A 22,907-nucleotide genomic window follows, 5' to 3' on the forward strand; every position below is an offset into this window, starting at 1 on the left:
AGCACCTTAGTTTTTCTTACCTTACGCTTGTTTTCATTTGTTTTATATGCTCATTGTTTTCCCACCTATAGTTTGCTAGTTATTTAACAGGGTGAGAAGGTGAGAGCCGCCGCGGAGTGGGGGCGCCAAAAATTCTATCCGGGTGCCAACCTCCACTGCTAGGAAGGGACAGCAGTTAAGCGTAGGGTCATTGTAATAGGCTAGGTGCACTATTAGATTCTTTGAGTATTTTTTGTTTGTTTCACTGGGTATCGGTATTTTTATGGTAATTTAATTAAAACTATATTTTTAAGGGGACAATATGTTACACAGTTTATAATTTCCCTTTTACATATCTGATCTTCTTTGGCGTTAACACTTAAACAACAGAATATAACTCCAAGTAAAACAAACTTCAGTTAAATCAAACTGTCCACTTGGGAAGCAACACCGTTTGACAATCAATTTCACATGCTTTTGTGCAAATGGAATAGACAACAGATGGAAATTATTGACAATTATCAAGACACCCGCAATAAAGGAGTGGTTCTGCAGGTGGGGACCACAGACCACATCTCAGTACCAATGCTTTCTGGCTGATGTTTTGGTCACTTTTGAATCGTTGGTTGTGCTTTCACACTCGGGGTAGCATGAGACGGACTCTGCAACCCACACAAGTGGCTCAGGTAGTGTAGCTCATCCAAGATGGCACATCAATGCGAGCTGTGGAAAGAAGGTTTGCTGTGTGTCAGCGTAGTGTCCAGAGGCTGGAGGCGCTACCAGGAGACAGGCCAGTACACCAGGAGACGTGGAGGGAGCCGTAGGAGGGCAACAACTCAGCAGCAGGACCACTACCTCAGCCTTTGTGCAAGGAGGAACAGGAAGAGCACTGCCAGAGCCCTGCAAAATGACCTCCAGCAGGCCACAAATGTGCATGTGTCTGCACAAATGGTTAGAAACCGACTCCATGAGGATGGTCTGAGTGTCCGACGTCCACAGATGGGGGTTATTGAGGGACTCCACATAATAAAGGGGCAAAAATCCACAGATTGCATGTTGCAACTTGATGAGCATGGTTCTATCCTACTGTTTCCACTTTTTAAGAATATTACCAAAATATTTGTGGCTGGGAAAGGTAATGCGTTGTTGGGGGTTCTGATGGAAGGAAACTGTTTCTTGCAAAAGAAAGGCGGACTCATTCGTGCAGTGAGGGATACTTTACAATTTAAGGACAAGGTCCTGCATGGCCAAGGCTAGTTTAGCATTCTAGTCATTCAGACTTGGCAAAGTGAGAAGTGGTCTCATCTGCTGTAGCACTGCCTTGGGTGTTACGAGAAAACCAAAAATCATAAAGAATCTATGGAAAGACATCATACAGCACCAGTAAGAGCATCTCTGGGTAGGAGGGAGACAGAGATAGAGCAGACGAGGGACTGGACTGATTGGGCAAGAGAACACCGACATGCAAGGGCTGGCAAGGTTTCCAGGGTATCTATGATAGATTGGGAGAAGCTGGCCAAGTTACTTATAGACTGGTTCAAACACCTGACCCATTCTGAGAAGGGAGAGCTTAATCTGAGGATTTCTGAGGAGGCAGAAGGTTAAGGCACTGGACACATAAGGAGCATGATTGGTCTCACGGTAAACATTTGTTACAGTACAAACCACAGAAATAGGTGACCAGTGTGACAGTGGGCTGCCTAGAGGTAGTATGGGCAACGGTTGCAGCAATTAAACCACGGCCTCAATTAGGTCTCCCACCAGTGCAAATATTAGAGACAGAAGCCCAGAAAAAAGACAAGGAATTGACAAAAAGGACCAGAATGGGCCCCAGAGGACCCCAACAGTAGAAGGAAAACAACAAATTTGCTTAAAAAATGCATTAAGAAAGTATCAACAGTCACATGTATACAGCCAAAAGAGGTGCAGGCTGCCACAAGAGGCAGCGGTGCACCTGTGGACAGTATCGGTGGGAGAATAAAGAGCAGGATTGTAACCCAAGGATGCCCCGGAGAGACCATAGGGGGGAGGAAAAAAGAATTGGGGAAGAGAGATGCTATTATACTCACCTTCCCAATGTCTTCAGTTGTCAGCAGGTGACCGCTCATGATTGTGGGTCACTAACACTCTGCTGCAACAATACCCTCAGGGAAATGTTGCAGGAGTAGATGTGCCATCCGCAGGGAGGAATGCTACTGAGGAGTGCACGGTGTATCCTCCCATTAATGAAGGAAACTACACTACTATAGAGTACAGCTTACCTGGCAGAGAAAACACAACGATTTCTTTTTTACAAAATGTCAAGACTCATAGGTGGCAGGACGTATACCTATGGTTCTGTGTCTCACAGTGCTATTAATAGGAAATTGCCTAAACTTTTCCTCACATCTGTTTATGTGCTCCACGTCTCCTTGAGTGGAATAGTAGATAATGTATATGAAGGATATTCTGGCAGTTTTTCTTTATAAAAAATAAACAGACAAAAAAAAAACATTACTCCCATGTGGTTGGCATGTCTATATTGTAAATCCAACATAAGATAAAACTTTGAACAATGTCCATTAATCCTTTGCTTCCATGTACAAAACACGTCTTCGTATGTCAATCATAATACTGATATTATACTCCAAGCTCTAAGTCTTCCAGTTCCTTCAGAAGTGTGTCCTCCTTCTGCATCTTATCAATCTGTGAATGGGAGCATACAATTAGATAAAAATCATAACAATATCTTACCTACCAATTAATATGCACGCATGCAATGTAACTAATGGTGGAAATTATGTTAAACTTTTGGGGGCTGTAAAGGGAATTTTTTATGGTACAAGTTATAGTTTTCAATGTCAGCATTCACTTTACCATGTAATGTACTGAAAACAGAAAATAGAATTCAATATGGAGAAAAACAGTGAAACAAAATGTCAGTTTCATAATTTTTCCTCTGGTTTAGTCTTTAGATTGTTCACTGTGTAGTAAAATTGGCCTAGAGACTTCATACTACAAGTCAGTACAAGTGATGAGCGCTTGTGTTCGGATAAAGTGCTATCCTAGTATGCTTGGGTGCTAACCGAGTGACTTTGGCATGCTCGATTAATATGTTCGAGACCTCGTGGCTCCATTTCCCCTGGCTTTTTCGACAGGCGCAACACATGTAGGGATTTCCTACTTGTTAGGCAATCCCTGCACGTGTTGAGGCCTCCGAACAGCTGCGAGACACACAGGCACAGGAACTCGAACATATAAATTGAGCACGCCGAAGTCACTCGCTTAGCACCCAAGCATGCTCGGATAACACCTTATCTGAGCATGTTCGCTCATCATTAGTCAGTACAAATACACCGTTACCAAATTTGAGGTCCTTTTTTTATTATACTTTACTGCTTTTATAAAACATAATTAAGAAAAAAAAGTTTGATTGGGTCTTCAAATTCGGAGACCTGTAACCTAGTCAGTGGCGCTGCATGATGGCTTGTTTTATTGTGGGACAAGTCTTGTTTTTATTGGTACCATTTTGGGTTACATACATAGGAAGGAGTGTGAAAAGTGTAAGCTTCCTAATTTATAGGTTTAATTCAGGTTTAAGTATTGCAAAATGTTATAAAAGAATACATTTAATACAAAAACATCATTTAAACCATAAATCATTTTCTAAGGACACATTTTCTAAGATGAATGGTTGCCTAGGGAAGGACACATTTACCTGGTTCTTTTCCAATGACTTGCCAGATGCTTGTAAATCTTTCAGTTGCTCAATAGCTTTCAGTTTCTGCAAAACAATATCTACGTTAATGGCAGACGGACAAACTACAGCTGAAAGCCCCAAAGTCAAAAGAACATAACAGGAGTGGCAGAGTCATAAATGATAAAGAAAAATCACAGAAATTCTTTATTGGTAAAAATTATAATCAGCATTCAAGGGAATTACGGTAGTAAGAGGACTACAAGACTGGGGAGTCCACCACTCCTCTGTGGGCCATTTGCACTAAAGCTGTTCCATCTCGCATGTCCACATGGATAATTTCTCTCTGAACCCTGCTTATACAGGTACTATACAGATGATCAGGTTTTAAATACATCAGATGTCACCTGAATTTGGAGGGAACAATCTTCAGCCATAGGGGCGGGGTTTTCTGGTATTTGATGCACCCTTTCCTGAATTGCAGGCATGTACTATGGAGGACAGAGAATGAACTTCTCCAATATTGCAGCCAGCATGCAGCCAGCGGGTAAGGAAAGGGTGAATCAAACACCAGATAACCCCGCCCCTATGGCTGAAGATTGTTCCCTCCAAATTCAGGTGACAAATTCAGGAGTCCCTTTAATATACATTTTTTTTGCAAAAAAACATTAACTAAATACCCTGTATTTTTTTCATTTTTTGACTAGCACTTGCTTATTTACTGTGACTTTTTTTTACAACAGAGTATTTTTGACCTCGCTGTGCGCTTTTGTGTCTTCAAGTTTCTTGGTGGTGTGTGAACAGGTTTCTACAGACTTGTTCACTGTGCAAGTAGCCCATGTGTTTTTGTTTCTAAAACAATATCTACGTTAATAGCAGACGGACAAACTACAGCTGAAAGCCCCAAAGTCAAAAGAACATAACAGGAGTGGCAGAGTCATAAATGATTAAGAAAAATCACAGAAATTCTTTATTGGTAAAAATTATAATCAGTATTCAAGGGAATTAGTAAGAGGACTATGATCTGGATTTTGGACACACACACACACACACACACACACACACACACAACTCCCTATATTAGTAAGAGGACTATGACTTGGATTTTGGCCACACGCACACACACACACACACACACACAACTCCCTATATTAGTAAGAGGACTATGACCTGGATTTTGGCCACACACACAACTCCCTTTATTAGTAAGAGGACTATGACCTGGATTTTGGCCACACACACACAACTCCCTTTATTAGTAAGAGGACTATGACCTGGATTTTGGCCACACACACAACTCACTATGATAATACTGCTAAAATTAGAAGTATATGGTATCAGCATGATTAGCATGTCAGTAACACTTCTTTTTTGAAACGGAAAGCAGTGAAAACTAAGTGGAGCATTTCTTTATTCTGAAAGTAATTATCATAGCTCAGAGTAAATAATGCTGGCAATTACGACAACATTTTTAGGAATGCTTTTTCTTTAGGACATGATAAGGGCGGACAAAATAAAGGTAAACTGATGGAAATTGGTACTATAGATGTCCGAATTATACTTCCCGAAAACCAGCCCTGAGGAATCATAGGTAGTAGCTGCTTACCTTTTTCAGATTCTTAATCTTTTTATCAGTTTCGGGGTCTCCAGTTATTACAGTGGTTGGGGCAATGTTCTGGCTAACTTGCAAGACTGGCTCAGTCGGTTCATCTGCTTTGGCCTCCTGGAAGAAGAAATGCAATCTTCATGTGGCTAAATTGACATTACATTTTTCCATACATTTGCTAATATACATCTTAGCAAAAAAGAATCTGCCGAGCTGGAATTTGGCCATGCACTTGCCAAGGTCTGCTTCTGTCACTGTATTGAAAAACATGAACTGCAGAATTTTTCAAAACAGGACCGACAACATTTTTTCTTATAATAGAAATCAATGACATGTATCTAAAATGTGAGAAAAAAAAACCATCCAGACCCCTTTGATAAAATGGCAGCAGGTCTTTCAGATGCCAACTGTTTGTATTTTTTAAATGCTATGTTACGTGTGACAAACTTTCTGGCATTTTATGGGTCATATTTTACGTATAGAGGAGAAAAAGGATTTGAAATGGGATCTCCAAAGCAACACCCAGGACAACGTCATAAGGAATGCAGTGACTATCATCACACACATTTTGGTGGTGTGGCAACAGGTCCTCCTTGTACGACTTGTCTCGTCCCCATTGGTCGGAACACAGCATTGGCACCAGGCCTGGAATACCTGCTTAGCAGCTTTCTTTGCTTCTCTCTTCTTTTGGTTCTTTAAAGCAGTTTTGGATATCGGCTTGTCGGTGGACTGAGGCTTTGTGCTCTGCGGAGGTTCCTCTTCATGCTGAAACGAACAGAAACAACTATGAGCACAAATACGATATTCATCTCTACATTTTCTGATAAAAGAGCTTTGGTGGCTTCTCTGTATTGCAGGTTATGTGTTTTGAGGCCCACACATTTGGAGTTTTCTGGGAAAATCTAACATGTCTGGCCCTTTTCTTTAAAACCTGTCATTGTTTGAGGATCCAGAATCCCCCCATACACAATACAGAGACAGACTCTCTACAAGCAACTTAATATATGCCTCTTTTCAAACATTTGTTAACCTCGGAAGGACTGAGCAGATTTTAGTGCTTAGGTTTGAACTCCCCTTCTTCGAAGAGCGATAACTTTTATTTTTCCATTGACATAGCCATATGAGGGCTTGTTTTATTGTGGGAAAAGTTGACATTTTTTATGACATCAATCATTTTACTATCCAATGTATTGAAAAATGGGGAAAAAAAAATATAGTTCTTACCGATAACGGTATTTCTCTGAGCCCATGACGGCACCATGGAGAGAGGGGATCCGCCCACCAAGGACAGGAAACCTACGGATAAAAAGGCGGTACCACTCTCCTGCATCAGTTGTTTACATAGATAACGATGGGAGACTACTAAGACATTTGTAAAATTTTAACTGTTTAGCATAACAAGATACCGCGTGACTTTAAACTTATAATAGACTATGGCACTATTTCAACGTGTGCACCCATAAGTGAAGGGAGGGAATGTACGGGTGCCGTCATGGGCTCAGAGAAATACCGTTATCGGTAAGAACTATATTTTTCTCTGATCGCCCATGACGGCACCACGGAGAGAATTACATAGATAGTACATTCAGGGAGGGACCACCGCCTCCAGAACCCTTTTACCAAAAGTAAGGTCTGAAGAGGAGATTAAGTCCAATCTATAGTGCCTATAGAATGTGGATGGTGAGGACCAGGTAGCAGCTCTACATATCTGGTCTATGGAAGCTCCAGCCTTCTCCGCCCAGGAAGTCGCTACTGCCCTTGTTGAGTGAGCCTTAACCTCCCCGGGAACGGACATCCCACTTGCTGAGTATGAGAGACTGATGGCGTCTGTGATCCATCTTGCTATGGTGGCTTTAGATGCTTTTTTCCCCTTCCGGGGACCCTGGAAACACACAAACAGAGAGGAATCCTCCCTACTCTCGCTAGTGACTTCTAGGTAATGTAAGAGACATCTCCTTACATCTAGTGTATGTAGATTTTGTTCCTCATTTTTAGGATTAGGACAGAAGGAGGGGAGAGATATCTCTTGAGACCTGTGAAATTTTGAAGCCACTTTCGGGAGATATGCTGGGTCTGTTTTTAGAACAACCCTATCCTCTAGAAATTGTGTGTGAGGGGGATTGGCTGAAAGGGCCTGTAAGTCGCTGACCCTACGGGCAGAAGTGAGGGCGACTAAAAGAGCTGTTTTGAGAGATAGCGTTTTTATTGTAGATTCATGTAATGGTTCAAATGGGGAACTAGTCAGGGCATTAAGGACCAAATTTAAGTCCCATTGAGGAACCACTTTTACTGGCAGAGGCCTAGATCTTCCTGCCGCCCTAATGAATCTAGAGACCCACCTATTTGAAGCTAAGTCAAAATTGAATAGGGCACCTAATGCTGCCACATGAACTTTTAGGGTACTGGTGGCTAAACCCATTTCCAATCCATTTTGTAGGAACTCTAATATGGCATTAATGGGAATTTCTTTCCCTATTTTAGTACCTGAAAAGGACAGGAACTTTTTCCATATTTTGCCGTACTGTTTTGTTGTAACCGGCTTCCTACTTTTCAACAGAGTTGAGATTAACCCTGAAGAGAATCCTCTGCTTTCTAATATTTTCCTCTCAAGAGCCAGGCTGTCAAGTGTAAGTTCTTGACCTGCGGATGATAGATTGGGCCCTGTGACAACAGACCCTGGAGGTCTGGTAATACCCAAGGGTCGGATATTGACATCTTCCTCATCCATGAGAACCAAGGTCTCTTCGGCCAAAACGGGGCAATTAAGATGACCAGCGCCCCGTCCTCCCGAATCTTCCTCAGCACTGCTGGAATCAGAATGAGAGGAGGAAAGGCATAGACCAGATGGTGACCCCAAGAAATCAGGAAAGCATCCACAGCTACTGGGTTCCCCAGGGGAGATAGGGAGCAAAAGGAGGCTACTTTTTTGTTTAAATGGCTCGCGAAGAGATCTATTTTGGGAACACCCCATTTTTGCGTGATCTGGGCAAATATTTCTGGATTTAGTTCCCACTCCCCCTGTTTTAGGCTGGATCGACTGAGGAAGTCTGCCTTGTAATTGTCTATCCCTTTTATGTGTAGGCTTGTCAGGGATAAAAGGTTGTTTTCGGCTATTTGAAGGATCGAGTTGGCCACTTCCATTAGACTTTTGGAACGGGTTCCCCCCTGATGGTTTATGTAAGATACTACCACCTGATTGTCCGACATCACCCTTACATGGTGAGATTGAAGGACTCACAAGAATTCCTGAAGGGCAAGTTTTACTGCCAGGAGTTCCTTCATGTTGGAGGAATTGTTTGCAAGGGATGGAGACCAAATGCCCTGAGCTACTAGGTCGCCCAGATGAGCCCCCCACCCTGAGGGGCTTGCGTCCGTGGTTAGGACTTTTGATATCGGGATTACCCATGGGACTCCCTGGGAAAGATTTTCCTGCAATGTCCACCAAGTCAGAGAGAGATTGGTGCGAGGAGACAATGTTAACCGCCCGTCTAAATGCTCTCCTAGGAGGATTTGCTCTGACAGTAGCTGCCATTGGAGATCCCTCGAATGTAGTTGGGCCCACTGGACTGCCGGGATGCAAGAGGTCATAGAGCCTAACAGTGACATGCCCTGTCGGAGAGTTATAGAGGGGAGAGATTGTACTCTTGATGCTAAGCTTTTTATCTTTTGTAATTTGCTCTCTGGGAGCCGGCATTCCATTTTTCTGGAGTCTAGAGTGAGACCTAGGTATTCCTGAACCTGAGAAGGCACTAGTCTGGATTGCTCTAGGTTTATTAGCCAGCCCAGGTCTTTTAGAGAATGAATCACTAAATCTAGTTGATTCTTGCAATGTTGCGGGGAGGAGCCTATCACCAGGAAATCGTCCAGATATGGTACGATCAGGGTGTTTTTTTCCCTGAGGTGAGCCATTACCTCCGCGACCAGCTTTGTAAAGACCCTCGGGGCTATTGCTAGGCCAAATGGAAGGGCTGTGAACTGGAAGTGGCTTAGGACTCCCTTGATGTGGATTGCCATTCTGAGGAATCTTTGGTGCTCCTTGTGTATTGGGACATGATAATATGCGTCCTTCAGGTCCAGGACCACCATGAAGCACTGAGGAAAAAGCATTTTGATCGATGACTTTATCGTTTCCATTTTGAATGCTTGAACCTCTAAGTAATTGTTTAGATTCTTCAGATTGATAATGGTCCTGAAGGAACCATCTGGTTTCTTTCTCAGGAATAGAGGTGAATAGTACCCTTGTCCTCTTTCTTGGGGGGGAACTTCTAGGAGTACTCCTTTTTTTACTAACCCCACAATCTCGTTTTCTAGTGTTAGCTGTTCTTCTGCCGAGGATCTGGTAGATGTCATCTTGAAAGAGGGACGAGGGTACTTCTTGAATGTTAACCTCAGTCCTGATTCTATGATGTTTAGGATCCATTGACTGGAGGTAATCTTTTTCCAGGCTGGGAGAAAGAGAGATAATCTCCCCCCCACCTGGGGTGAACCTTCATTGTGGAGGTTTTTTGCTGTCATTGAGGTTTTTGTTGAAGATAAATCCTTTATTCTTATTTTTCTTATCTTCCCACTTCCCCTGGCCTCTCCCTGGGTTCTTACGGAAAAACCTCTTGTTCCGAAAGGGCTTCCGATAAGAGGGGAGACCCAGAGAGGGGAAGGATTTTTTCTTGTCCTCGGCTTTTTCCAAGATGTCATCTAGAGTCGACCCGAACAGGAACTCTCCTTCACAGGGGATGGTACAGAGTTTTGTTTTTGTTTGAAGGTCGCCCGGCCAATTCTTAAGCCAGAGGGCAAACACTGCTGCTCTGGCGGATAGCCTGATGGAGTCGGCCGAGGCATCTGCTAGGAAAGCCGCAGCCCCCCTCATTACAGGTAATGTGTTCAGAATTGAGTCCCGGGAAGTTTTCCCCTTTAATTGACCCTCTAGTTGGTTCAGCCAGATCATCAGAGAGCGAGAAGTGCATGCTGCTGCAACTGCCGGCTTCAGGCCTCCTCCCGCTGCCTCCCAGGAGCCTTTGAGAAAGGCATCTGCCTTCTTGTCCATGGGGTCTTTTAGAACCCCCATGTCCTCCAACGGGAGGGTGAATTTCTTTGAGGCTTTAGCAATTGCTACATCTAATTTGGGGGCCTTTTCCCAAAAGGAGCACGATTCTTCCTCGAAGGGGTATTTCCTTTTTGGAGTTAAGAGGGTCTTCCTCATGGGCTTCTTCCATTCCTTCTTAATTAAGGCTGAAATTGCTTCGTTAAGCGGAAAAGCTCTCCTCTTTTTCTGTTCTAGGCCCCCAAACATGATGTCTTGTACTGTTTTTTTAGGATGGGAGTCTACCAATCCCATAGTACTTCTCACTGCCTTTATGAGGCCATCAGTATCCTCTAGAGGGAAACAGTTATGTCCCCCCGAGAAAGAAGTAGATGACAAAGATGAGTCGGAGGAGTCGGAGGACACTGAACTCTCACTATCACTTTCGGATTTTGAGACTGGAGATGGAGACCTATGCCTGGTCTTTCTCCTTTTTTTCCCACTTTTTAGTGACTTAAAAGTGTCCTCTACTTGCTCTTTAATTAGGCTCTTAAGATCTGATGCAAACCCTGGAAGGTTTTCAGATACAGTCTGCTGAATGCAAGTATTGCATAGTCTCTTATCCCATGTAGGTGGAAGATCCTCTCTACAGATGGCGCAACTTTTGTGTTTAGTTTTAGCTACGCTTTTCCTCCCCTAAAAGAGACAAATAACACTCTTACTGTCTCTGACATTCACGAAGATCCACTTACCACCTCCAGGACCCATAAATACCGATTGGGGGTTCTCTGCCTCTGGCTTTTTCCCCGACGCCGTACTGGACTCCTTACTGTGTTGAGACCTTTGGCATTCTTTGCTGGTGTCCTGGTGCCCCTTCTGCTGTCGCCTTTTTTGCTGCTGCTGCTGCTGCTGCGGCGATACTGCAGGTGGAGGTGATTCGGGCAGAGGTGATGCTGGGTCGCTCATACTGCTGCTGGTCTGCGTGCCTTGAAACTCGGCTGAGTTGGCGCTCCTATTCCCCTTGAGGCTCCTGCCTACTACTGCAGAGCCACTGGGAGGATGAGGGTTCTTCTATTTGAATCCTCCCGCCGCTTCCCTGCACTTGCGCAGTAGCGACGGTCGTAGGAGGAGCGCCGAACGCCGGCGCCTGCGCAATAATCCGAGCCACACACTGCTCAAAGGCGCTCTAGCGGTAATCCCGCCGGCGCCTGCGCAGATCGAACCGCCCGCCGGAAGTCCTACCGGCGCCTGCGCATAGCGCATCAAGCGCCCGGCCAGAAGCCCCTCCGGCGCCTGCGCAGAGCGCACCCAGCCGGAAGCCCCGCCGGCGCCTGCGCATACCGGCGCACGACCTCAGAGCCTGTGTCCTCGCGAGACCAGCTGGATACCGGGCATGCGCAAAAGCGGCGCCCGGAAGCAGATATGGCGCTGCTGACCGGCACCCCCGGTCCTATGCAGCCCCTGAAGCGCGATTCCTGCACGCCCGATGGCGGTGCAGTGTGCAGACTGACGCTTGATTTAGGGAGGGTTCGCGCTGCACCTCCCGCAACCACAGAGGGACCCCCCTGGATGTTGCCGCTGCTGCATCTTACCTGGGGAGGTGACCGCGAACTCCTTGTCACCTCCCCCGCACACCCTTTCGGCCCACTGGCCCCAGCGGTGGCGCTTCGGGTCACCACCCTAGCCGAGGCAGAGGGACCCCAGCTGCCTGAATCGGACTGGTTGGCCCCGGAATTCCAACGACGAACTGGTAAGTCCGTAGGTCTCCCATCAAGGACAGGAAACCAACTGATGCAGGAGAGTGGTACCGCCTTTTTATCCGTAGGTTTCCTGTCCTTGGTGGGCGGATCCCCTCTCTCCGTGGTGCCGTCATGGGCGATCAGAGAAATCCAAGTTGGGAGAAACTGAAGAAAAGCAGAAATGCTGCCATTTTTTCGGGCTCTACTATTTTCTGTTTTCTATGACTTTGTGATAAAAAATTACCAGATGACTTTGCTCTGTGTGTCAATGTGATTATGGTGATACCAAATATGTATTATATACTAGATGGTGGCCTGATTCTAACGCATCAGGTATTCTAGAATATGTATGTATGTATGTATATAGCAGCCACATAGTATATAGCACAGGCCACGTAGTATATAGGAGTACTACGTGGCCTGTGGTATACACCATGTCGCTGCTATATACAAACATATTGTAGAATACCCGATGCGTTAATATAGGCCACGCAGTAAATAACACAGCCCACGTAATATATAACACAGCGCAAGTAATATATAGCACAGCCCACATAGTATCTAACAGTGGCCACGTAGTATATAGCACGCAGTATAGAACACTGCCCACGTAAGATATAGCAGCCATGTAGTATACAACGCAGCCCATGCAGTATCTAACACTGGCCAGGTAGTATATAGCAGTCACGCGGTATCCAACACAGCCCACGCAGTATTTAGCAGTGGGGGCACCATATCCCTGTTTAAAAAAATAATTAAAATAAAAAATAGTTATATACTCACCCAGCGGGATCCAGCGTAGATCCAGCGAACCTCTAGCGAACCTCTGGCGATGCGCGCGGTTGCCGCCATCTTGCGTTCCCAGGATGCATTGCAAAATTACCCAGATCACTTAGCGGTCTCGCGAGACTGCTAAGTCTTCTGGATAATTTCGCAATGCATCTCTGGGACCGGAAGCTGGTGGGAGCGCATTGTCGGACTACGGAAGGTGAGAATAGCAGGTTTTTTGTTTTTTTATTATTTTAACATTAGATCTTTTTACTATTGATGCTGCATAGGCAGCATCAATAGTAAAAACTTGGTCACACAGGGTTAATAGCGGCGGTAACGGAGTGAGTTACCCGCTGGCATTAACCCTGTGTGAACGGCGCCTGGAGGGGAGTATGGAGCGGGCGCCGGGCACTGACTGCGGGGAGTATGGAGCGGGCACTGACTGCGGGGAGTATGGAGCGGGCACTGACTGCGGGGAGTATGGAGCGGGCGCCGGGCACTGACTGCGGGGAATATGGAGCGGGCGCCGGGCACTGACTGCGGGGAGTATGGAGCGGGCGCCGGGCACTGACTGCGGGGAATATGGAGCGGGCACTGACTGCGGGGAATATGGAGCGGGCGCCGGGCACTGACTGCGGGGAGTATGGAGCGGGCACTGACTGCGGGGAATATGGAGCGGGCGCCGGGCACTGACTGCGGGGAGTATGGAGCGGGCACTGACTGCGGGGAATATGGAGCGGGCGCCGGGCACTGACTGCGGGGAGTATGGAGCGGGCGCCGGGCACTGACTGCGGGGAATATGGAGCGGGCACTGACTGCGGGGAATATGGAGCGGGCGCCGGGCACTGACTGCGGGGAGTATGGAGCGGGCACTGACTGCGGGGAATATGGAGCGGGCGCCGGGCACTGACTGCGGGGAGTATGGAGCGGGCACTGACTGCGGGGAATATGGAGCGGGCGCCGGGCACTGACTGCGGGGAGTATGGAGCGGGCACTGACTGCGGGGAATATGGAGCGGGCGCCGGGCACTGACTGCGGGGAGTATGGAGCGGGCACTGACTGCGGGGAATATGGAGCGGGCGCCGGGCACTGACTGCGGGGAGTATGGAGCGGGCACTGACTGCGGGGAATATGGAGCGGGCGCCGGGCACTGACTGCAGGGAGTATGGAGCGGGCGCCGGGCACTGACTGCGGGGAATATGGAGCGGGCGCCGGGCACTGACTGCGGGGAGTATGGAGCGGGCGCCGGGCACTGACTGCGGGGAATATGGAGCGGGCGCCGGGCACTGACTGCGGGGAGTATGGAGCGGGCGCTGACTGCGGGGAGTATGGAGCGGGCGCTGACTGCTGGGAGTATGGAGCGGGCGCTGACTGCGGGGAGTATGGAGCGGGCGCTGACTGCGGGGAGTATGGAGCGGGCGTCAGGCACTGACTGCGGGAAGTATGGAGCGGGCACTGACTGCGGGGAGTATGAAGCGGGCACTGACTGCAGGGAGTATGGAGCGGGCGCCGGGCACTGACTGCGGGGAGTATGGAGCGGGTGCTGACTGCGGGAAGTATGGAGCGGGCGCTGACTGCGGTTAGTATGGAGCGGGCGCTGACTGCGGGAAGTATGGAGCGGGCGCCAGGCACTGACTGCGGGGAGTATTGAGCGTGCGCCGGGCACTGACTGCAGGGGAGTAGGGAGGGACTAATCGGACTGTGGCCGTCGCTGATTGGTCACAGCAGCCATGAAAGGCAGCTGGCGAGACCAATTAGCGACTTGGATTCCATGACAGACAGAGGCCGCGACCAATGAATATCCGTGACAGAAGGACAGACAGACAGAAAGACGGAAGTGACCCTTAGACAATTATATAGTAGATACGGTATATATTATATTATTTTTTTGCTTAACTACTTTTTGAAAATGAATAAGGCTGGTCTCACATTTGCGTCTGTGCGTGCAGCATTTCATCCACATAGATCCGATGCGTCATGCATACATATATTTAACATGATGTATGCATGGACATGCGTTTGTATGCATTCACCTGCTTTTGTGTACGCATGCGTCGTTTCGCAGTGTGGCGCTGTGAACGCAACATGTAGCATTTTTGGAGGCGTCAAAAATCCGTCAAATATGTGCAGGCATGCGCATGAGTGCGTTAAAAAAGCATTACTGTCTATGGGAACGCATGCATGTCCTTGCGTACTGCGCATGTCCAGGAACTGATTTAGACACTCCCATTGAGACACGCCCTCCTTGAAATATCGAACACGTGCATAAAAAACGCAAACAAAAACACATACAAACGCATGCACAAGCAGTGTTTTTTTAACGTCATGCGTAAGCTGATGCGGATAAAAACGCTGCGTAAACGTGCGTTTGCGTATGCAGATACGCTGCGCACATATACGCAAATGTGCACTTAGCCTAACAACTGCAAAAAAAAAAAAAATGTCCTGGCTTTAGTAGCCATACTCTGAGAAACTTACATTTTATTGATTGCTTGACAGAACTCTATGGGACCTTGCTTCCATTAGTGAGATGTGCGGATTTAATTGATAGCATTTTGGGGTCTATAGAAAACTTTCTGATCTATTTTTTATTCCATTATTTGGTGGATTTGAGCTAACAAAAAAAAAACCCAATGATTTCACCATTTTAAATTTTGTCTCACTGCACCAACGATGCGGAATATGTGTTTTTTTTTTCTTATAGACTTCCGTACTTGCGTTTTGGAAAATGGGGGGGGATTTAAACTTTAAATTAAATTTTCTCTATATTTTTGTTTAAATGTTATATTCTTTTTACCGTAAGTGGCCTACGCCCTTATTTCCAGCAGTCCTGCTGGTTCAGTATATGGGCGGATAATTCCAGCTTCCCTGATAGTCTAGAATAGTGCAGGGGCTAATGACCGAATCCCTTCATGATGTGCTACAGTGAAAGGGTTTTGTGAATTAAAGGGATTAATACCAATATCCTTTGTGGTCCAGATAGTGGAGGGGTTAGTTCTTATATATGGTGATCAGTAGTTTGCTCCCTAGGCTTGTCCCTGCAATGACTGACAGGAAGCTGGATGTGAGGAGTTAATCGAATTCAGCCTTCTATTACCACTGGAGGGTATGTCATTGTGCACTGACACAATGGTGACATAGGAACCCTCCAAGCGATGCTTAAGGCCCCTTCACATTAAGCGACGCTGCAGCGATACCGACAACGATCCTGATCGCTGCAGCGTCGCTGTTTGGTCGCTGGAGAGCTGTCACACAGACCGCTCTCCAGCGACCAACGATCCCGAAGTCCCCGGGTAACCAGGGTAAACATCGGGTTACTAAGCGCAGGGCCGCGCTTAGTAACCCGATGTTTACCCTGGTTACCAGCGTAAAAGTAAAAAAAAAAAAAACACTACATACTTACCTACCGCTGTCTGTCCCCGGCGCTCTGCTTCTCTGCACTCCTCCTGTACTCACTGTGAGCACAGCGGCCGGAAAGCAGAGCGGTGACGTCACCGCTCTGCTTTCCGGCTGACCGACGCTCACAGGCAGTACAGGAGGAGTGCAGAGCACAGCGCCGGGGACAGACAGCGGTAGGTAAGTATGTAGTGTTTGTTTTTTTTTACTTTTACGCTGGTAACCAGGGTAAACATCGGGTTACTAAGCGCGGCCCTGCACTTAGTAACCCGATGTTTACCCTGGTTACCAGTGAAGACATCACTGGATCGGTGTCACACACGCCGATCCAGCGATGTCCACGGGAGATCCAGCAACGAAATAAAGTTCTGGACTTTGTTCAGCGACCAACGATCTCCCAGCAGGGGCCTGATCGTTGGTCGCTGTCACACATAACGATGTCCTTAACGATATCGTTGCTACGTCACAAAAAGCAACGATATCGTTAACGATATCGTTATGTGTGAAGGTACCTTTTATCACATCAATAGTAGAAACAGATCCTTTTTTGTATTTAAAAAAAAAAAAAAAAAAAAAATCACAGAATTTCCTATTTGCGTAAACCTAAACCAAACTCCATACATCATGATGCATACAGCGCCAAATCGCCTTGATCTTCTGGCGGGTTATGCATCATGGTGTCTGAATGTGTCTCCTGTACAGACATTATGTGAACTGTGACCAGGCTTACTTACCAATTTATAACTAGTCACCGGCTTGTTCCTCAGGGCAGGCGGCCTGTAAGCTTGCGCTGGCTTGCTGTCCTCTGCTGGCATTTCCCCCGGTACAGGCTGGAAAAGGATGGGTTTTGCTGGAAAGACGCCATCGGCAAATGGTTGCCAGGACACCTGCCACAGTTCTGTGTTGTTTGGCACATCGTACTTATGTAGTATCGAGCCAGTGTAGTGCCAAATCTTGTATCCATTGCCGACTCGTAATCTTGGAGAACAAGTAGCAGTGACTATATGCTCCCCATCGGGGCACCAGGAGAAAAACGTGGCATCGGCAGCTGTTGGTTTGGAAATGAGTTTGTAATTTTTCATATCCCACACTTCCATTTGTCCCCTCAGGTTACCAAAGCCAGCTAGAACCAAAATATGTCCCTGAGGGCTGTAGAAAGCAGCGTTCCGGGGGCCAGTGCCGAAATCAAAGATGGGATCGCATTTCAGATTAAAAATTGTGGCTTTGGCAGGCATGAAGCCGTACACCACACAGAACTCGGTCGCATTTTTGTTCCACACCACATCATAGATTGGACCATTTTTAGCTGGAAGAAAAGAACATTTTAAAAAATTAATTAAGTACAAAAAAGGCAAGTGAACAAGCCATATATACTGCCAAGACAAAAGCGTCACAAGAAACTAGGCCAAATGTCCAGGCACGTTGGGCCTGATATCGGCACATTTGTAGCCTCCTGCCCCAGTGTCTATAATATAACATGCCGCCTCCTAACGGGAGATAAAGTGACGCAAGCCTCTTTCCTTAACGCTTTACATCTTTATCCAAACAAAATATGTGCCTCCTAGGATACATACTGAAGACTATGTCATTTTATTAACCATTTAACCCCTTCAGGCATATGGGCGCACATGTGCACCTTGTGCTGTGGTGCTTGTGTGTGGAGGGGGTCATGAGTGGAGATCCCTCCACACCCAGAAAATGCTGGCTACACTACACAGCTGGCATCTGTGTCTAACAGCCACAGCTGGAGCAGAGCTCTTATTGCTGCTGTTAATCATTTAACATGACAATCTCTGACAGTGGCATTTAAATAGAAATGTGTCAGCCCCACCTACCCCCTAGTGACACTGATTGGTTAACCCTTACAGCCAGGGGTCTGTTGAAGGTTCCCCTTTGCTGCCATCTTGGTACTCCTCTGAAGCTCAGCTGTAGGTTGAGCAGGATTCAGCGACTTGTACTGTATATGTCAATACTGTGGTATGGGAATTATACAGTACAGGTTCAAAGGACTAGGAGTAAAAAAAAAATAAAACATATACAGTGCTTACCAGAGAGCAGAAACTACGATCTATGCCCAGATGAGTTTAAGCTTTCACACATTGGCAGCACTTATGTCACTAACGTATTGGTATCTGTAAGCTAATAGCAAGTAAGTATGGCCAGGACTGCTCTCTGCAACAGGCTTCAATAGTTACAGGTGCGCTAACACCATGGAAATACATTAGTTCTGATTAATATTTTTAACCGATATAATAGTTACTAATTATTAATGATGGTCACATTTGTGCTGCCAATACGACAGGTCACAATGACCTTATATAAATAAAGGCTCAAGATCGTCCACTTATGTACCTAGTGACAACCGGGGTCTTGCACCATCCCAGAAATTCTCTAGATTACTCTCCTGCACCTAAACCTTTACACACATAATGAGCATGGCGAGTGCTGCATAGAAACATGGGGGAACAAGGGGTTTTCTAGGTGATGTTACTCCTATCCGACTGTCATTAACATTAGATTAATATATACAAAAAAAGACAATGTTGCCCATAACCAGAAGCCAATGATAGCCTTTGTGTTATTGTGGCTATGATTAAGAGGAGTGTGAATAGGCTGTGATGTAAGGAATAAAGTGCTGGATCTGAACCTTGACGTGCGGTTTTAGACTTACGTAATTGTACAACTGCGCTTTCTCCATTCACCGCAATGTAATGCAGCGTCTGCTCCCCATAGTACGAGGCTCCCGTTTTGTCGACGTCAGTGCTGGCCGTCACTAGTACCGCAGTGGCTGTTACAGGACAGGAAATAACAACATTAAGAACAGGAGAGTAACGGAGCCGAGCGCACTCCTCCACAGTCACTGTCCAACCAGATCACACGGCAATTCACTGGGGTCAGCACAAATGTAAAGCGATTACAGCAATGGCAGAAACTCACAATATGCTGCTCATGTCCAGCAGGATAATACAAGGGTCTTGTTTGCATGCATGGGTGGTTTCACCATAGCTTTACTTTTTATCCCTTTATTAAGGGAATCTGTCAGCAGGTTTTTGCTATGTAATCAGAGACCTCAATTCCAGTGACGTGTCACTTTCCGGTTTGCACGTTGTTATTCTGATGCTGCTCTAGAGCTAGCGGTACTCAGAATGCTGAGCTCTGTATAATCCCACCCTCACGGCTGATTGGCAGCTTTCTGTGCACAATAATTAGTGGTGGGGGTAAAGTTACACAGAAGTTGACTACGAGGCATGAGACACCTAGCCCTGTAGTGATAATCTTCTGCTGATAAAACACTTTTTATTGAACCAACACCACACGGCCTAGCGAGGGACACACCACTGGAAACAGGGTCTCTGCCCCTACATTATGCTATTTTCGGATTCCATAGCAAAGCCTACTGACAGGTTCCCTTTAAGAGATATTATAATTTCTATAAACAGCAAAATGGATCAAAGAAACACCAAGGTTACTTACTGGTAGCCGGTTTTTCCGGAGCCCATGACAGCACACCTGAGAGAGGGATCTGCCCAGTCGGGACAGGAAACCTACCGAAACAAAAGGGCGGTACCTCTCCCTCGCTTCAGTTGGTTTTCAGAGCATGAGAGGCCTCCTTGGTTAGTACACATGGTAATCCATCACCACATTATAATAATAACAAAAAACACCCAACTAAAAGTGCGCACCAAAGGGTGACAAAAGGGAGGGAATATACAGGTGCTGTCATGGGCTCCGGAAAAACCGGCTACCATTAAGTAACCTTGGTGTTTTCCCGTCTCCCATGACAGCACACCTGAGAGATTTTTGGAGAAAGAACACCTTAGGGAGGGACCACCGCTTGTAGTACCCTTCTACCAAAGGTAAGGTCAGTTGAGGAGGATAGATCGAGCCGGTAGTGTCTAAAGAAGGTAGACGGTGAGGACCAGGTAGCGGCCTTACAAATCTGATCAATCGATACCTCTGCTTTTTCTGCCCAGGAAGTAGCCACGGCTCTGGTGGAGTGAGCCTTGATGCCTTCAGGGATCGGAGCACCACGAGAATAGGATAAGGAAATGGCCTCCCTAATCCATCTAGCAATAGTACCCTTGGATACCCCATATCCCTTCCTGCTACCCTGGAAAGCTATAAATAAGGATTGATCCTTCCTCCACTGACTAGTCAGAGATATATACTGCAAAATAGCTCTTCTCACATCCAGTGTATGAAATTTCTCTTCCCCTGGGTTCTTGGGATTATCACAAAAAGAGGGTAACACAATTTCTTGGCTCCTATGGAATTTAAGTACTACTTTCGGCAGATATGCCGGATCTGGCCTGAGCACTACTCTATCATCAAATATCTGCGTGTAAGGAGGGGAGATAGACAGGGCTTGCAAGTCACTCACCCTACGGGCTGATGTCAACGCTACCAGAAGTACAGTCTTAAGAGTAAGTATTTTTATTGATGACTCCTGCAAGGGTTCATATGGATCACTAGTCAGAGCCTCTAACACCAGATTCAAATCCCATGGAGGAACCCTCTGAATTACCACTGGTCTAGACCTACTACATGATTTTATAAAGCGGGACACCAATCTATTGGAGGCCAGATTATAATTATACAAGGCTCCTAATGCCGACACTTGCACCTTGAGCGTATTAGTTGCTAACCCTAGTTGCAACCCCGCCTGTAGGAATTCTAAAATAGTACCCACAGGAGCCCTGTCCCCCACAGGTTGCCCCGAAAATTCCAGAAACCTTTTCCATGTTCTGCCATATATCCTTGATGTTACTGGCTTTCTACTTTTTAACAAGGTGGAGACTAACCCTGGTGAAAACCCCTGCCTACTCAGTAATGCCCTCTCAAATTCCAGGCTGCAAGATGGAAGCCCTTCACTTGAGAGTGGCATATTGGACCCTGAGTAAGCAGGTCCGGAATTTCTGGCAGAATCCATGGATCGGTCACTGACATTTGTCTCAGGAGGGAGAACCAAGGTCTTTTTGGCCAGAATGGAGCAATCAAAATTACTCTCGCCTGCTCCATTCTGATTTTTCTTACTACCGTCGGAATCATCGCTATTGGTGGAAACACATATGCGAGGCTGAAATTCCATTGTATTTGGAGAGCATCTACCGCGAAGGGTTTTTCTCTTGGATCTAGTGAACAGAAGCTCTCTACCTTCCTGTTGCTTAGGGTGGCAAATAAATCTATCACAGGTAAGCCCCAAGCCTGCACTATCTGTTGAAACACCCGGGGATTCAAAGACCACTCTCCTTGCCTCAGTGTTTTGCGACTTAGGTAGTCTGCCTTTATATTCTCGACTCCCTTTATGTGGAGAGCCGAGAGGGATAGTAGGTGGCGCTCCGCTAGTTGTAGGAGGACAGATGCTGACTTCATCAGGGAAGGGGATCTCGTCCCCCCTTGGTGGTTGATGTATGCAACAACTGCGTGATTGTCCGACATGACCCTGGTATGATGACCCTGGAGGATGGGAAGGAAATGTTTTACAGCTTTTTCTACAGCCCACAACTCTCTTAGGTTTGACGCTGCTTGTGATTCTAAATGGGACCAAGATCCCTGAACTGAGAGTGTCCCCAAATGAGCTCCCCATCCTGAACCGCTTGCATCTGTGGTGATGACCTGGTCTATTGGAGTTATCCACTGGACCCCTGATGTCAAATGGTCTATTATGGTCCATTATTTTAGGGAATCTGTTACCTCTAATGAAAGGCGTAGCTTTCCTTCTAAATGCCCTTTTAACCACCTCTGTGCTGCCAGGACCTCCCATTGTAATTGTCTTAGATGGAACTGTGCCCATCTTACTGCGGGTATACAGAACGTCAGAGAACCCAACAGGGACATTGCCCTTCTCAATGTCATTGCGGGGTGATGAAATGCTGACTCTACAAGATTTTGAATTTTGATCAGCTTGTTTTCTGGCAAAAGACAAAGCTGACGCCTGGAATCCAGGACTAAACCCAGAAAAGATTGCACTAGCTCCGGCATCAACCTTGATTTGGCAAGATTTATTTTCCACCCCAACCGCTGTAGCGTTGATATGACTTGTTCTATTTGTGTTTGGCAATGTGTTGATGAGTTCCCTATTATGAGGAAGTCGTCCAGATACGGAACTATAACTACATTCTGAGAGCGGAGGAAAGACATGACCTCTGACATTAATTTTGTAAAAATTCTCTGGTGCTATTGATAGGCCGAATGGTAGGGCAGCATACTGATAGTGCCTGAGACAGCCTTGTACATAAACCGCCACCCTTAGGTATTTTTGGTGGTCTTGATGAATTGGGACGTGGTAATAGGCGTCCTTCAGGTCTATGGCTGCCATGAAGCAACCTGGGAATAAGAGTTTTATGGCCGTATTTATTGACTCCATTTTGAAGAAGCAGTTTACTATTGACCGATTTAGATTTTTTAAATTGATAATAGTTCTCAGGGACCCGTCTGGTTTTCGTATGAGAAAAAGAGGAGAGTAAAAACCTTTTCCCTGCTCTTCCCCCGGGACCTCCACAAGAACCCATTTTGATACGAGCTCCAGTACCTCTGCCTCCAAGGCTAGCTGCTCCTCTGGAGTCTTTCTTTGGGGCGTTAAAACAAAAGTTTGTCGCGGTGGAAAAACAAAATCTATTCTTAGGCCGTGTTCGATAACCTTTAGAGTCCAATGACTGGGGGAGATGTCTACCCAGGCTGGGAGAAAAGATGAAAGCCTTCCCCCCACCTCTGGCCTGGCGT

At 46.4% G+C, this 22,907-nt stretch overlaps 1 protein-coding gene across 1 annotated transcript in view; it reads right to left on the reverse strand.

Moving 5' to 3' along the window:
* Positions 1 to 2,483: 2,483 nt before the first annotated feature.
* Positions 2,484 to 22,907, reverse strand: part of EIF2A (eukaryotic translation initiation factor 2A) — a 49,926-nt gene continuing 29,502 nt past the window's right edge. The window contains exons 9-14 of the mRNA XM_069727529.1: positions 18,856 to 18,972; positions 16,919 to 17,490; positions 5,916 to 6,026; positions 5,262 to 5,378; positions 3,677 to 3,742; positions 2,484 to 2,664 (exon numbers count right to left, since the gene is read on the reverse strand). Coding sequence (XP_069583630.1) covers positions 2,599 to 2,664; positions 3,677 to 3,742; positions 5,262 to 5,378; positions 5,916 to 6,026; positions 16,919 to 17,490; positions 18,856 to 18,972 — 1,049 coding nt within the window. The 3' untranslated portion in view covers positions 2,484 to 2,598. The remainder of the gene's footprint in view (positions 2,665 to 3,676; positions 3,743 to 5,261; positions 5,379 to 5,915; positions 6,027 to 16,918; positions 17,491 to 18,855; positions 18,973 to 22,907) is intronic.

This window comes from Ranitomeya imitator, chromosome 5 (genome assembly GCF_032444005.1).
Source record: "Ranitomeya imitator isolate aRanImi1 chromosome 5, aRanImi1.pri, whole genome shotgun sequence".
NCBI lineage: Eukaryota > Metazoa > Chordata > Amphibia > Anura > Dendrobatidae > Ranitomeya > Ranitomeya imitator.